The sequence below is a fragment of the Corylus avellana genome, chromosome 5 (assembly GCF_965113065.1).
Source record: "Corylus avellana chromosome 5, dhCorAvel1.hap1.2, whole genome shotgun sequence".
NCBI classification, from domain to species: Eukaryota; Viridiplantae; Streptophyta; class Magnoliopsida; order Fagales; family Betulaceae; genus Corylus; species Corylus avellana.
In genome coordinates this window covers 20,953,035-20,967,176 of record NC_142494.1, presented here as the reverse complement: position 1 = coordinate 20,967,176, position 14,142 = coordinate 20,953,035, and the positions used below count along the sequence as shown (strand labels likewise).

The 14,142-nt window shown below is 35.9% G+C and overlaps 3 protein-coding genes across 3 annotated transcripts; 2 read left to right on the top strand and 1 right to left on the bottom strand.

Annotated features, from left to right (window-relative positions):
• Positions 1–398: 398 nt before the first annotated feature.
• Positions 399–5,193, bottom strand: LOC132182644 (enolase). The gene is made up of 17 exons (XM_059595945.2): positions 5,018–5,193; positions 4,751–4,814; positions 4,201–4,265; positions 3,798–3,845; positions 3,609–3,695; positions 3,419–3,499; positions 3,225–3,326; positions 3,010–3,090; positions 2,768–2,842; positions 2,497–2,559; positions 2,311–2,391; positions 2,010–2,204; positions 1,855–1,905; positions 1,526–1,614; positions 1,357–1,408; positions 995–1,051; positions 399–756 (listed from the first exon to the last, which is right to left on the bottom strand). The coding sequence occupies exons 1-17, from the start codon at positions 5,081–5,083 to the stop codon at positions 676–678; spliced, it is 1,338 nt and encodes a 445-aa protein (XP_059451928.1). The 5' UTR covers positions 5,084–5,193; the 3' UTR covers positions 399–675.
• A 746-nt stretch (positions 5,194–5,939) lies between these two features.
• LOC148585909 (uncharacterized) lies at positions 5,940–9,032 on the top strand. Its single transcript, XM_088516821.1, has 3 exons — positions 5,940–6,049; positions 8,697–8,827; positions 8,905–9,032. The coding sequence occupies exons 1-3, from the start codon at positions 5,940–5,942 to the stop codon at positions 9,030–9,032; spliced, it is 369 nt and encodes a 122-aa protein (XP_088372947.1).
• Positions 9,033–10,269: 1,237 nt separating this feature from the next.
• LOC132182775 (oxidoreductases, acting on NADH or NADPH) lies at positions 10,270–13,755 on the top strand. The gene is made up of 2 exons (XM_059596113.2): positions 10,270–10,886; positions 12,289–13,755. Exons 1-2 carry the CDS (start codon positions 10,304–10,306, stop codon positions 13,632–13,634), a joined length of 1,929 nt encoding a protein of 642 aa, XP_059452096.2. The 5' UTR covers positions 10,270–10,303; the 3' UTR covers positions 13,635–13,755.
• Positions 13,756–14,142: the final 387 nt, after the last annotated feature.

The window sequence follows — 14,142 nt, the reverse complement described above, 5'->3', positions numbered from 1 at the left end:
TGTCAATATAATCAACGGTAGTCCTATTATTTAATAATGTTATATACTACAAACATTTGGCTAGAATTTACAAAGGTATTCCACACATTCTTAATAACCATAGAAGTAACATATCCGTTTCACATAACAAAGACGCATGTTCCTCTCAGAAAAAAAGAAAAAAAAAAAAAAAAAAAAGAACGAAAAAATAGAGCCACGTGTAGATTTTACATCTAAATTAGCTAATGGTTTTTGACAAACGGGAATATTCAAAATACGAGACCAACAAATCAAATTTAAAGTTCAGAGGGGAGATTATATATAGGGTGTTAATTTAGAAGAGAAAGTACAATTTACCCAACGTTTAAAGGGAAGAAGAGCCCCATCCCGTCATGCAAAATTTATCCAAAGATACTCAATAATGCCAACTATCATGACTCCCTCATGTAAAAGATCTTTGATGAAAAGAACAAAATACAAAATAGCATTGCCCAATACACATAAACCAGTGAGAAATAATTTCCACCACTGGCGGGCATTTATCAAAAAGTTCACACTCATTATAAGTTCTCAACGCACCATACTGTCAAAACCCATTTGATAGTAAAGATGCTTAAGTAACACAACTACAGATCTCATAAAACCCAAGATCATAGAAGCTTATTGGGATACTGCCTAGTGACTCCGATAACAACCTCAGTATGGCTCCACGGGTGCTCTGAACTTTGATCCAGCATAGACAGCTGCAGATCCAAGCTCTTCCTCGATCCTGAGAAGCTGCAAATCGAAGTATATTTTATGGTTAACTATAATTATTATTTAAAATCATAAACATGAAACGTTTGTGTGCTTTTGTTCTTTATGAGACATACAGAATGGCTAAATCTACTGCTGCAGAAGTAAGTCTCACCAAGAGGGGGTACAAATTGGTAAAAGTTTGCTTTCGAAATCAATAAGGATGATGATGACCGAGCAGTTTAGAGAGAGAGAGAGGATCCCAAAATAAAAGTTTTACCTGGTTGTATTTAGCAAGGCGCTCTGATCTGCAAGGTGCGCCAGTCTTGATCTGGCCCTGTTTAACAAATAGGGACAAATGAAAGAAATCATATCAGCTTAAGCAATATCCTATGCCAACTAATAAAACCTAGATGTTAAGCACCTTATACTGCAAACATAACTTACACACAAGAGGATTATGTTCTACTCTACAGCATTACATAGTGGAATCCTTTCCCCTAAACAAATCCTATAAATCAAATTCTCCAATAGCAAGCAACAATATTCACACAGAAGAAACTAGGAAAAAACAAAGAGTAACAACCTCCACACAGAATAAAATATAAAAGTTACAGCAGAAAAGAACAGCGTATCACTTACTGTTGCCAACCCAACCGAAAGGTCTGCAATGAAGGTATCCTCAGTTTCACCACTACATTAAGCAAAGAGCCAAATCAGAAACACCAAGGCATAAGTAACATTTAATACAAGCCAAGATTACAAACATTTTATGGGGTGGAGAGTTGGGAACGTAATGAACATGACATACCTTCGGTGGCTTGCCATGACACCCCATCCAGCACGTTTAGACATTTTGACGGCTTCAATACTTTCAGTTACCGAACCAATTTGGTTCACCTGATCCAATCATAAATAAGGGATCAAGAACATTTCTACTTCCAGTCATATGATCATCGACATATTTATATGACTGCTGATGCAACTAAGAGCTAGTAAACCAATGGCCATCAATAAATTATCCAAAAAATTATGTAAAAGCCAATCTGTGGCAATAAACAAATGACTACCTACAAATTATCCTAAAACATCATCTACCTCCATAGATGCTCAATTAATGAGAAAGGTAAGGGACACTACCTTCAACAGAAGGGCATTGCAACTCTTCTCCTGAATTGCTTTTGCCACACGCTGCGGCAGCAAAAATGAACAAAGTCAAGTCAAAAGACTGCCTCTTTTCTCAATTTGAAATAAAAAAACAGTTTTTTTTTTTTTCTCCTCTTTTGATTTTGCACCTTAGGGTTTGTGACAAGAAGATCATCACCAACAATCTGCACTTGCTCGCCCATTTCACAGGTAAGCTTTGCATAGTGCTCCCAGTCATCCTGATCAAATGGATCCTCAATGGAGACAATTGGATAATCAGCCACAAATGACTTGTAAACATTCTTCAAGCTGTCCCCAGATATTTTTTGTGATCCATCATTTTTCTGCAACAGACAAAGTAATCATTCAAAATTAAGCGAATTTGAGTAGGAAAAATAGAATGCGATACGTATACATATACATATAATATATACAATGTATGTATATTACCTCTTCCTTGAAATTCAAATCGTAGGTCTTATCCTTGTTATCATAGAATTCTGATGCAGCAACATCCATCCCAATCACAACCTGTTGGGAAAAAGAAATGCATCAAAATTGTCAAACTACATTGCTACAAGTAGAGTTGATAAATTAATAGCCCTAGATTAGATTCAAAAAGATGTAATAACTAACCTTTCCAGTATATCCAGCTTTTGCAATAGCAGTCTTTAGCAGTTCAAGACCCTCTTTATTTTCCTGAAAGTCAAATATCACAACAATATTCTATCCACACTATACTTGCTGTCTTGTTTTTAAATGTGAAGCAAAATTGTCATTAGTTATGTAACCAAAAGGCAGAAATACAGATATTAACAATTGATTGGCAAACTTATTTTACTAAATGTCCGCCTTTACTTGTAGTATTTGGTTTAAAGTTTAAACAAGCAACTAAGAGAATACTCGCCTGAATATTAGGAGCAAAGCCACCTTCATCACCGACGTTAGTTGCATCTTGTCCATACTTCTTCTTAATTACAGCCTGGTAGAGCAAAACAAGTACTAGCAAGATAAGCCTTATAATCATGCCAATAATACATACTTCTTCTTAATTACAGCTTGGCAGGGCAAAACAAGTACTAGCAAGATAAGCCCTATAAACATGAAAATTTATTATTAAAAACAGGAATCCAAAAACAGAACAGCCACCTTCAGGTGATGATATACTTCTACACCCATCTTCATGGCTTCCTTGAAACAAGATGCCCCAACAGGCAGAATCATGAATTCCTACATTAGAGACAAATAGTGAGAACTTTCATTGATAGCATTGAATAGAATATAAAAAGGTAATCGTATAAAATTGAAAACATGCACGAGCAGCACTGAGGTCTATATCATCAAAGTTCGATCATAAAAGTTACCTGCATTGCCAGTTTATTGCCTGCATGGGAACCTCCATTAATAACATTGAAAGCAGGTACAGGCAGCACTAAGGTCTTGTTCCCAGCCAGATTGGCAATGTGCTGCAAGGTTAAAATAACAAAAACAATCAACAAAAAGGCATGTGGCTAAAATTAACAGGGAAGGTAATCACAATCTCTAAAACCAAGTATACCTGGTAAAGGGGGATCTTCTTCACCAAAGCACCAGCCTTACAAACAGCAAGGGATACTGCCAAAATAGCATTTGCTCCAAGCTGTAAAATAAAGAGGGAAGAAACATCAATTAGCATGAAGTTAATGTGCGTCACTGAATTAAACAATGAGCTGCAATAGAACTCATTACAGCCACTGAGTTCAATATACCTTTTGCTTGCACCAACCCCATTCATTAACAGTTCCATCAAGCTTCTGTACCATATAATCGTCAATTTTGGTCTGCTCTGTTGGGTCCTGCAAAATCCATAAAACAAAATTTTGGTCCGGGTGCGTCAATAACAATTCACTTCCAAAGATATAAAAATAGTATTTCATATAACCTAACATTTATCGTACCATGCCAACCAGAGCAGGTCCAATGATTTTATTCACATTCTCCACAGCCTAAACCATCAAGAAATCAAATCACCATTATTAGTTTCACTCCATCCCAACATATGAAAGGGGAAAAGAAAGCAGCAAAGACACTTAATGAGAATAAACACTGCCAAAAAAGAACGAAAAACCGAAAGCTGATAAAAAATAAATAAATACTAATTGAAACCTGAGAGTAGGTATGAAAAAAGAGAGGGAGAGACGCGAAGATTTTAGTTTCTAAACTTAAAATCAAACCCATAGAATGCTTGTGCCGTTAATTTAGAGATAAGATTTGCGGCAGTGATGATTGATCACATAATAATAAGTTGTTAACATCAAAGAGTTCAAAATTACTTCAGAGAATATAAAAGTAGTCGAATACCTTGAGGACACCTTTTCCAAGGTAGTCTGATCCCCCATCCCTCAATTCCAGGGCCTCGTAGACACCTTTTGAAAATAAATCATGCATGAATCAGTAAGCATTGGTTTTATACAGACATGAGTACATGCAAGCAAATACACATGCACAGATAATACACATATACAACTAAGACAATAAAAATCATGTAGTCAAAAAACGAATGGAATGTGCCAAAACGAGAAGGAAAAAACAATCAAGTTCCTAAACACTACCCTTTCACACATTAGGCATGAATGAAAATAACTAAAATCAAATAAAAATAAATTTGCTTAACAGTAATATACAGAATAAGAAAAAGGATGCATATGCATACCAACACACTAAACAAATTTATTGACATACATATACATATTAATATGTACATACACATACATGCAATCCATCCATCCATGCGCACACACACGCACACACACACACACACACACATTTAAGAAATCGAATATAAACTGACATAATGTGCATGAAAAATGAATAAAATGCAATAAAAGGGAAGAGAACACTAAGCGTTTACCAGTAGAAGCACCACTTGGCACAGCAGCTCTAGCCTGTCTATCATCGGAAAGATATACTTCAACCTGAAAATCAAGTGCACATTCAGACTTTAATTTTCTCTTCTTTTTTTAAAGCGTAATATACTTATTATAAGTTTCCTCTCTCTTCTCGAATTTTCTCAGCAAACAAACAAAGTAGTAAAGAAGAAAAATGCACTCTGTAATATGTAACACAGTGTCTTGAGAACAAAAACAGATCGGACGGCTAAGATCAAATGAAAACTTACTTCGACGGTGGGATTTCCACGGCTGTCGAAGATCTGACGGGCTTTAACAAGCTTGATCGTAGCCATTTTTCGATCCACACTAGGTTTTTCACACTCAAACAAAGTTCTTTTTCTATAGAAAATGACGATGAGTAGGTTCTGAGATTCACAGAGTCATATAGAGTCGAGGCACGTGGTTTTTCTACCATAGGTTGTTAGATCTCCGCCGTTGATTTTGGAAAGTGAGAGACTATGTGGACGGCCGCAATTGGTATTTCTTGGGCATCACGAGAGGCTGATTGAAATTAAGTGAACGGAATGGAATAATTTCAGAATATGCGGTAAACGTTAGGTACAGTATCGCGGGCTGCGCAAGGAATAAGTCCTTTCCAAGTTCTTGAAGGGTAAAAAGGGTAAAAGCATTATTGATTCACTGATTTGGGCAAACCAGGGGCGGCGGCCAGTAAGCTGGTTTTTTACTTTTTCGCTTCGATTCGCTCAGTAAAAGAAAACTTTAAAGGTTGGATTAGTCATTGTGGTTGTCCTTCTCTTTTTCACGCGAGATGGATGATTTGGGCCATTTGGCCATATTGACCGTAGAGAAAAGGGAAGTGGCCATTTATATTGATTTTGGAAAGATTTTTTTTTTTTAATATTTGAAAATGTATTTTAATATGATATAAATGTGAAAAATATTTTTTTAGCAGATTCATATTTGAAAAAAATATTTTTTTAACATTTTTTACAGGGACCACTTAAGAAATTTGTTGGTTGTGTTTTCAAAGAAAATATTAGACATCCTTATTTTGAAAAAAAAAAAAAAAAAAAAAAGGTTCGGTGAAGTGTTAATTTTTGTTTTTGGTAATTGATAAAGTCCACATATTTCCTCAAATTACCACTCAATTGATAATGAAGAAATGTTAGGTATTCTTCTAGTGTTCTCATGGTGTCCTCTCAAGTCCTAACTGTGATAGGACTTTTAAAATTATCGTTGAATTTAAGATTATCATTATTGACTTTTAATCTATTGGTAATTTTAAAAGTCATATCACAGTTGAGAGAACACCAGGAAAACATTAGAAGAACACCTAACATTTCCCTTGATAATGTTCCATCAAAACTTTCAATTGTGATAATGTCCCTCCAAACTACCAAAATATTGTCAATGTTTCCCTCAAGCCTAGCAAAAAGATAAAAATGTCTATATAAATTTATCAAAAAGACAAAAAAAAACCCCTATAAATTGATTTTTTTTTTTAACAAAAATGAAAATTTTAATTAAAAAAAAATAAGTTTTTTAAAACGATTTTTTTAGAATTTTATTTTTTTAAAACGAAATTTTTTAAAAAAATTTTAAACAGAAATTTTTATTTAAAAAAAAACGATTTTGTTTTAAAAGCGAAATTTTTTGTTTTTTAAACGAAAATTTTTTATTTTTTTTAAAACACGAAAATTTTTATTTAAAAAAATTGGGAAATTATATATAAAATCCTTAGGTAAACGCGCTTTTTTAAAAAACTCCCTGGGTATTTTTTTTTTTGGAAATTTAGTCCCTGGGTAACTCGAAATTACAAGAAAACTCCCTACCGTCAATTTTTGTTAACTTCCGTTAGTCTACTCAAAACTCACCGTTTTATCTGATTAAAATATTATTATTTTTATTAATTTAATTTAAAAAATTCAATCTAAAAAAAAAAAAAAATTTGAAGGGTGGCCAGGGGTGGCGGTGAAATAATAATATTTTAATCAGATAATATTTTAAGTTTTAGGTTTTTTTAAGAAGTTTGAGTTTTTTTTTTTTTTAATTTGGCCCCTTGGATTTTTATTTTTTATTTTTTAGAAGTTTTAGTATTTTTTTTTTGTCACAATTGAAAGTTTGAAGATAGTAGTTTGAGAGAGTATGTAGACTTTATTTTTTTTATTTTTTAAATGATTACGTAGTCACCTTCAATAGAGGAAATAATTGGCTACATAGCCATACCGATTTGGTTGGGGTGACCGCTAGGCACCAACCATCCTTATTTGGTTTGGATGGTTGTGCGACCACCTTGGTGTATTGCCACGGTCGCACACTCACCCCTCTCATTCGCTAATGTTGACCATATGAATTTTTTTATTTTTAATAAGTTAACCCTTTCACGTGAAAAAATAAGCAATGTGTGAAAAGTTTTTTTTAAAAAGTTTGGGAAAACTTCAGAAAGCCCCCTTGAACTTCCAGCCAATTTGAAAAACTCCTACTGAATTTCCAAAACTCTCATTTAGGCCCCCTGAACTTTGGTTTTCTCTCACTTTGGACCATTTTAACATTAAACTACGTCGTTTTTGGGCTGGGTAGGTGTTTAATTTTAGGATACAAAACGACGTAGTTTAATGTTAAAAGGGTCCAAAGTGAGAGAAAACCAAAGTTCAGAGGGCCTAAATGAGAGTTTTGAAAATTCAGGGGGGGTTTTTCAAATTGGCTGGAAGTTCAGGGGGGCTTTCTGAAATTTCCCCAAAAAGTTTTGTGTTTTTAATGATTTATTAATGGTTTTGGGCCTTTTGGCAAAAAGTGTGGCTACCTTTGTAAATATATTTGTTTTTTCTTCTTCCGAAAATAATACACTAACAAATAACTTAAAACACCAAAAAGTTCCCAAAACACATTTTTATTTTATTTTACATAAATTAACATTATTCCCTTGTTGTCTATCTATAAAAGGCTATAAAGTAGGCTTAACAAACATTTCCCGGTCAATTTTTAGTTGCTCTCTCTCATTCTCTTCTACCTTTTTGTTTGACTAAAATTTTCTCCTCTCAATTTTTACGACCATGCTGGCCGGGTTCCATGTCGGAGTTGGTAACGCAGGGTTGGTGACCCGCGAATTCGATAAGAAATTTTAGGATTAGGGTTTAAATTAAACGGGTTCGAATTATAAACGAGTTATCCGTTTATGACATATTTAATAAACGTGTCGGGTCGTGTCACGTATATATATATATATATGTATGTGTTTTTACAGGGTCTTGTTATGTCAACTCAACATAACACATTTATCTACCCGGGTTATATATGTTGTGTTGCATTACCCATTAAAAAAATGTGTCGTGTTCGGGTTGGCATAAACGGGTTCATGTTGGTAGTTTAACATGATATTAAAACCAAAAAAACCTTTGACTTTGACTGAACTTATATATAACAGAGTGAATAGTGCAATATATATATATATATATATATATATATATATATATATTAATTTCCCAATGTGTAATTGTGTATACAGTATATAATAACAAAACCTTTCAAAGACTGAAGAAAAACTAGTATCCTCGAGATTTCCTACATTTTGACTTACTATTAAATCCAATACAAAAACTAGAGCCCACAACCAATCATCTTCTCTTTAGCAATCCACGGGGGACAAGAAAGAATCGGTCGCCAAGCACATGAAAGAATAGTGCACTATACACCGGTATCAATTCAACTCCATTTAAATTAAATATTTCATGTGTTAGGCTCTACTTATTAAAAGGGGAGTTTAAGCACACATGTGAGGAAAAATGTTAAACTAATGATTAAATAATTAAATTTACCTATTCTTACAAGATTAAACTTTTAGGACAACCGATGATTTAACATAGTATTAAAAGCTAATTTCAACATGTCATAATCGAGTTGATACGAATCTGACGCACCAACTTGTTTTGCCAACCCTGACTGTAGGGCTGCTTCCAACTCTATCTTCATCTTTTGCTTCTGCAATTTGATCATTGTCATTATCCTTGTTGGCTCGAAATCCAGCGCCAACTGTGGGCAAGAAGGAGAAACCCCTCCCCCAGCATTCACATACACACGCACAAGACATAAACATGGAATAAACAGCCAAATGCCAAGAAATGTCAATAATATTAATCAAGTGTCATATTCCCAGGAAGCACCTGGCTGTCTGTTGCTGACAAGGACGAGACTGATGATGATGAGCTTAGGAGAAGAGTAGAAGAATTTATAGAAAATGTTTACAAAGGAAGGAAAGCAGAATTATTGATCATCAGTTCATAGTGTTTTAGTCTAGTAATGTTAATTTGTGATTTCTTTAATATATGCCCCCAACTTTCATATATTTCGATTTGTATTCCTAGCTAAAAGCAATAATCTTAGGATTAGAGGTTTAGAGCATGAATATTTTCCTTGGCTGTCTTAACTCTTTAACTTTGCTTCTATACCATGGAGAATAGCTCTATTTTGGGAAACTTCATGCAATTTAAAAAGATCTCTTAAATTTTAAAATCTCTCAATTTTACCTCTGAATTTTCAATTTAATACAATTTATCTCCCTCTGTCAATTCTTGGACATTAAAAGTGATAAAAACGAACTTTATACCTATGACATTTTTATAAAATTTTAAATTTACTTTTAATTTCAAATTAAAATTAATATATATATATATATATATATATATATATATATATATATATATTGAAAGGTAATTAGGTCTTTTAATCGTTTCCGCTCTCCTTGGCTGATGTAGGACAAGCCCCTCCTCCCCTCCCCCCCTTTTTTTTTTTCTACTCAATATCAAGAGAAATTGAGCAAGGAAAGAAATGACACTAGAACTGAATATGACAAGGTCCACAAAAGTATTCATAAGCACCAGTACGGATATTCCAATTAGCAATTGTTTGGACGTGATACCTTTGTGGGTCCACATATTTATGGATTTCTTTATTTGTTAAAAAAACAAATGAAGGAAGGAATCTAGCAGCATAGCAGGAAATACGTTTTCTTGCATGTGTTTTATGTAGTCCGCAAGCTTTTTAGAGATATAATAATTAATTAAGTTTGGTAGTCTAGCTACAATACATGTTAAGCACTGTAAAAGAAAGCTTTTAGGGGAAATTACACTTCAAATACACCGAGGGGGGGGGGGGGGGGGGGGGGGGGGGGGCGGTGAGGGTGAGAAGCAAACAAAAGAAACACATGCAAATAGATTATTCTTACCTCCCACCACAAGTTCACCTACATCCATTAATTAGAAGCCTCAAAAAAACTTGACAAATGGAAAACCCAAGGCAACTGAAATAAGATGCTAGCCCTACCAGGGAAGGAAAAATCCTGCTAAAGAATCCAATTTATCTTTGTGACCTTTGAAGGCAATTAAAGCAGCAAAAGGAGAGTGCGTGTCTCAAGGCAAAGGACAATTCAAAAGCTCAAAATTCTTCTAAGGTATCAAATGCCTACCTATATATATATATACAGCAAGCTAAGGATCGATCGATACAACCAAACACCATCTACACTTATTACATCTTTTTAATTTCCTTCATCATCAATGGCAGAGCAAAGGCAACCATTCCGTTTCCGACTCCCTTGGCAAACACTACAAACTACTCCAGCTCCAACTCCAACTCCAGCTCCAGCTCCACAGCCTTCGGTCGAAACCCAAAGACTTGCCCAACCTACCGCGACCGTCCCGCTTCAGCGGCCACCGTTTAGGCCACCCGGGATAGCCCCGGTGCTGCCCCCTCCTTCTTCCCAAGCTCAAGCGCCACAAAAAACCGAACCTCAGCTACCATTTATTAATGCATCCACCGAAACAACTCAAGCTGTTGTCCAGCCAGCAGCTTTGACAGCTCCTTCAACGACACAAACCCAAGCTGCCTTGCCATCGCCATCTCGCACAGCAACTCAAACCCGAGCAATGGCTTTTGTGCCTCCTACACCGTCCAGTGCAACGCCTCAATCCCAAGTTGCCTCTATGCCCTCATCAACATCTCAAACCCAACCAGCACCGCAGACAACCTCTCAGCTGCCTTGGTCTCTGCCGGCATCTCGTTTGTCCTCTCAGCCGGCTGGCCAAACCACATCACAACCATCTTCTCCAGCTCGAACAGCCAATCAATTACAACCAACAGGTATGGTTAAATCATTATTTATCTCAAAATTTTAGGTAGATAAAGAAATGGTTGTTCTCTTTGTATTCTCTTGATTCTATATGGATATTATTTTCTAAAAAAAAAAAAAAAAAACCTACCTTATTTTTAGAAAATAGGAAAAAATGCAGTTTACCTCCCTGAAGTTTCATGGTTTTTCAATTTTAATCCCAAAGTTCAAAAATTGACAATCTACCCCCTGAAGTTTCAAAAATTGGCAATTTAAATCTTCCGTTTAATTTTTCCGTCAAAATGGACGGAAATCTATGAAATTACATCATTGCCCTCAGGCTTTTTTAAAAAAATTTCTGTCCAATTTAACGGAAAAATTAAACAGAATGTTTAAATTGCCAATTTTTAAAACTTTTGGGTTAAAATTGAAAAACTCCTGAAACTTCAGGGGGGTAAACTGCATTTTCCCCTAGAAAATAATATTCACCTAGAATTAGGAGAACACCTAACATTTCTCTTTAATAAATATCTTAACCCATCTTCGCATGGGTTCAAACTTTTATTTAATAAGTGGAGAAACGCAACACTATTCAAAAAAAATTTCTAAAATTTGCTTCCCAAATGATGTGTCATAATCCTATGTAACTTATTATTTTGAAAAATGTGTCATATTCTCATAGGATTTTGGGATCCAGATCCCCTCCAATTGAGGGGGAAAACGAGAATCTCATTTTCTCTAATCTCAGCTCTTAGATGAATCTAAGTGTCCAAAATATTTCAATATCAAAACTCAAAAACAAACGCAACAACATTGGATTATATACCAAATTTAAATTAAAAAATTAATTAATTAATTTTTTTTAAAAAAAACAAAATGAAGAAAACACCAAAGAGTGGCTCCGCCAAAGCCGCCCATCTGGGGTGGCGCGCGGCCACCCTTAGGCCACATCTGCCATGGAGATGACCACGCGCCACCACATTTGCCATGGGGTGGGCGCACAGCCAACCCCTAGGCCTTGGGGGTGGCCACATGACCACCCTAGGCCATGGCCTAGGGGTGGCCGTGCGCCACCTTCCACTCCCATATGGGCGGAGCCGCCCTTTGGTGCTTTCTTCATTTTGTTTTTAAAAAAATTAATTAATTAATTTTTTAATTTAAATTTGGCATATAATCCAATGTTGTTGTGTTTGTTTTTGAGTTTTGATATTGAAATATTTTGGACCCTTATATTCATCTAAGGGCTGAAATTAGAAAAAATGCGATTCTTATTTTTCCCCTCAATTGGAGGGGATTCGGATCCAGGCTTGTAACACATCATTTGGAGAGTAAATTTTGGGAACGGTAACATTCTTTGAAATATTTAAAATTATCAATTATTTCAAAAGTTTAAATTGATACGAAATCAATAATTTACTCATTTAATCACACTAGGTACAACGAAATTGCAACCAACAATTCAAGAAAGCTCTAAGCCTACTCCTACTCCCACTGAGCCCCGAACATCAGAGCAAGAACCAAAGCCAGCAGTGTCTCAGCAACTATCACAAGAACCTCAGTCAAAGGCACAAGTACTGCCATCTGCAACTGTTTCCAAATCCCAAACCGAGCCACGAACATCAGAGCAAGAACCAAAGACAGTAGTGTCTCAGCAACCATCACAAGAACCTCAATCGAAGGCACAAGTGTTGCCATCTGAAACCGTTTCCAAATCCCAAAACCATACCCCAATTGAAAGTTCTTCTCAACCTAATGGAGCGGCAACACAAGCTACAAAAGTTTCACCAACTTCTATAGTAGCCACAGAAACAATTGCTCCACCCCAGAAGTTGGATTCTAATGCCATAATTGGTGGCGATGTTAAGCCCCTGCCAGAGAGAAAGGTGGAGGAAGAAAAAACAAGTGGCCTAGCTCATGAAGAACCAACAAAGCGCACAGTCACAGAACTTCTCACTGCAGCAAAATCTGCTTCTGTAGCAAAGGCTAAAGACCTCGTCAGTGCAGCATTTCCGGGTAAACAAAAGCAGAAGGAAGAGAAGGAAGAAGCTTTTGACAGAAAGGAGGCAGTGGTCATCCAAGAACAGAGGACAAGAAAACAAATGGACAGTGCAAGGTCAATACAACCGGCTGTTATCTTCAACGGAGAACATCTTCCAGTGCATGAAGAGGTAAGAAAAGATATTTTCAAATTTGTTCATAATCTGTCCACTTGTCGATCAACGGCTGAAAATCCAGTTAGTGTCATAACACTAACTGGTGAAAACAGAGGAGCATCAATGCACTTAGGCCCAGAGCCAGCCAAGAAAGAAGGATCTGTCCACATTCATCGGGGTTACAAGCTGAACCCAGATGAAAGCACTGAAGCCACCACCGATGGAGAGGAGAGCTCTAAGGCTAAAAAGTCCAAAGATCCAATGGCCCAGAATCCGCCATCAAGGATATATATCAATAGCAATATACAGAGTGTCAATAACTCGATTTTGTTTAACGGTTCTGTTGCTGAAAGGAATCCTGGCGTTAGTTTAGTTGTATCTCACAACCAAGAAGAACCCATCAAATCAAATGGTCAGCCAAAGGCTCTTGAAACACGTAGGGCTGAATTCAACGTCACCCCAGCCGAGAAGCTTACGTATGAGCCCGCCGTAAGAAGACGATGCCTCAGAGGCCTTTTCATGGAACCGAGTGACTCAGACCCGGATAATCCTGAAAAGCCCCGCCGTCATGGTTGCCGGCATAACTGTGCTGAGAAGGACAAAGATAAGGAGATTGGGATTCACTGATCAAGTGATGACGAAAAATATACATATATATATACTATATGTTTGTTGGAACAATAAGATAAAGTATATATATGTCACGTATTGATAATAAGGATGCTACATCATCTATTGACGTCACACTTTCTACTATGTTTTAGCATGTTATTTTATTTTAAACAATTTGTCGTGTACTGTAATTAACATTATAATATTATGAATATTGTATTACACCAATATTTTTTTTTTTTTTTTGGTACTGGTTTGTGCATGGAACTTGCAATTAAACATGACATTTATACTTGCTCAAATTGAAAAATCTTAGCGTCAAAACATGGGTCATTTGAGTTGTAGTTTGTTAGAACAATTTTCGACACGCAGTGGCGGAGCCACAACAGTCTTTGGGGTCTCTCTCTCTTTCTTTTGATAGCCCATAGCCTCTTCCTGTGTTTCTTTCTCTCTGACTCTCCCTTTCACTTTCTTCTCTTCTTTCCTGTCAACACAATTCTTAATTTAAGTGGTCTTATAATTT

What these genes read in the sequence shown, in the direction of transcription:
- LOC132182644 (XM_059595945.2), bottom strand. Translation starts at nt 5,083, where the DNA reads ATGGCTACGATCAAGCTTGTTAAAGCCCGTCAGATCTTCGACAGCCGT. An exon ending in ATTTGAATTTCAAGGAAGAG is followed by an intron (nt 2,205 to 2,310) that starts GTAATATACATA and finishes TGTCTGTTGCAG; the next exon opens with AAAAATGATGGATCACAAAA. An exon ending in GCAATGCCCTTCTGTTGAAG is followed by an intron (nt 1,615 to 1,854) that starts GTAGTGTCCCTT and finishes TGATTGGATCAG; the next exon opens with GTGAACCAAATTGGTTCGGT.
- LOC148585909 (XM_088516821.1), top strand. Translation starts at nt 5,940, where the DNA reads ATGGTGTCCTCTCAAGTCCTAACTGTGATAGGACTTTTAAAATTATCG. An exon ending in ATTTTAAAAGTCATATCACA is followed by an intron (nt 6,050 to 8,696) that starts GTTGAGAGAACA and finishes CCCTGACTGTAG; the next exon opens with GGCTGCTTCCAACTCTATCT. An exon ending in CCCAGCATTCACATACACAC is followed by an intron (nt 8,828 to 8,904) that starts GCACAAGACATA and finishes TCATATTCCCAG; the next exon opens with GAAGCACCTGGCTGTCTGTT.
- LOC132182775 (XM_059596113.2), top strand. Translation starts at nt 10,304, where the DNA reads ATGGCAGAGCAAAGGCAACCATTCCGTTTCCGACTCCCTTGGCAAACA. An exon ending in CAATCAATTACAACCAACAG is followed by an intron (nt 10,887 to 12,288) that starts GTATGGTTAAAT and finishes TAATCACACTAG; the next exon opens with GTACAACGAAATTGCAACCA.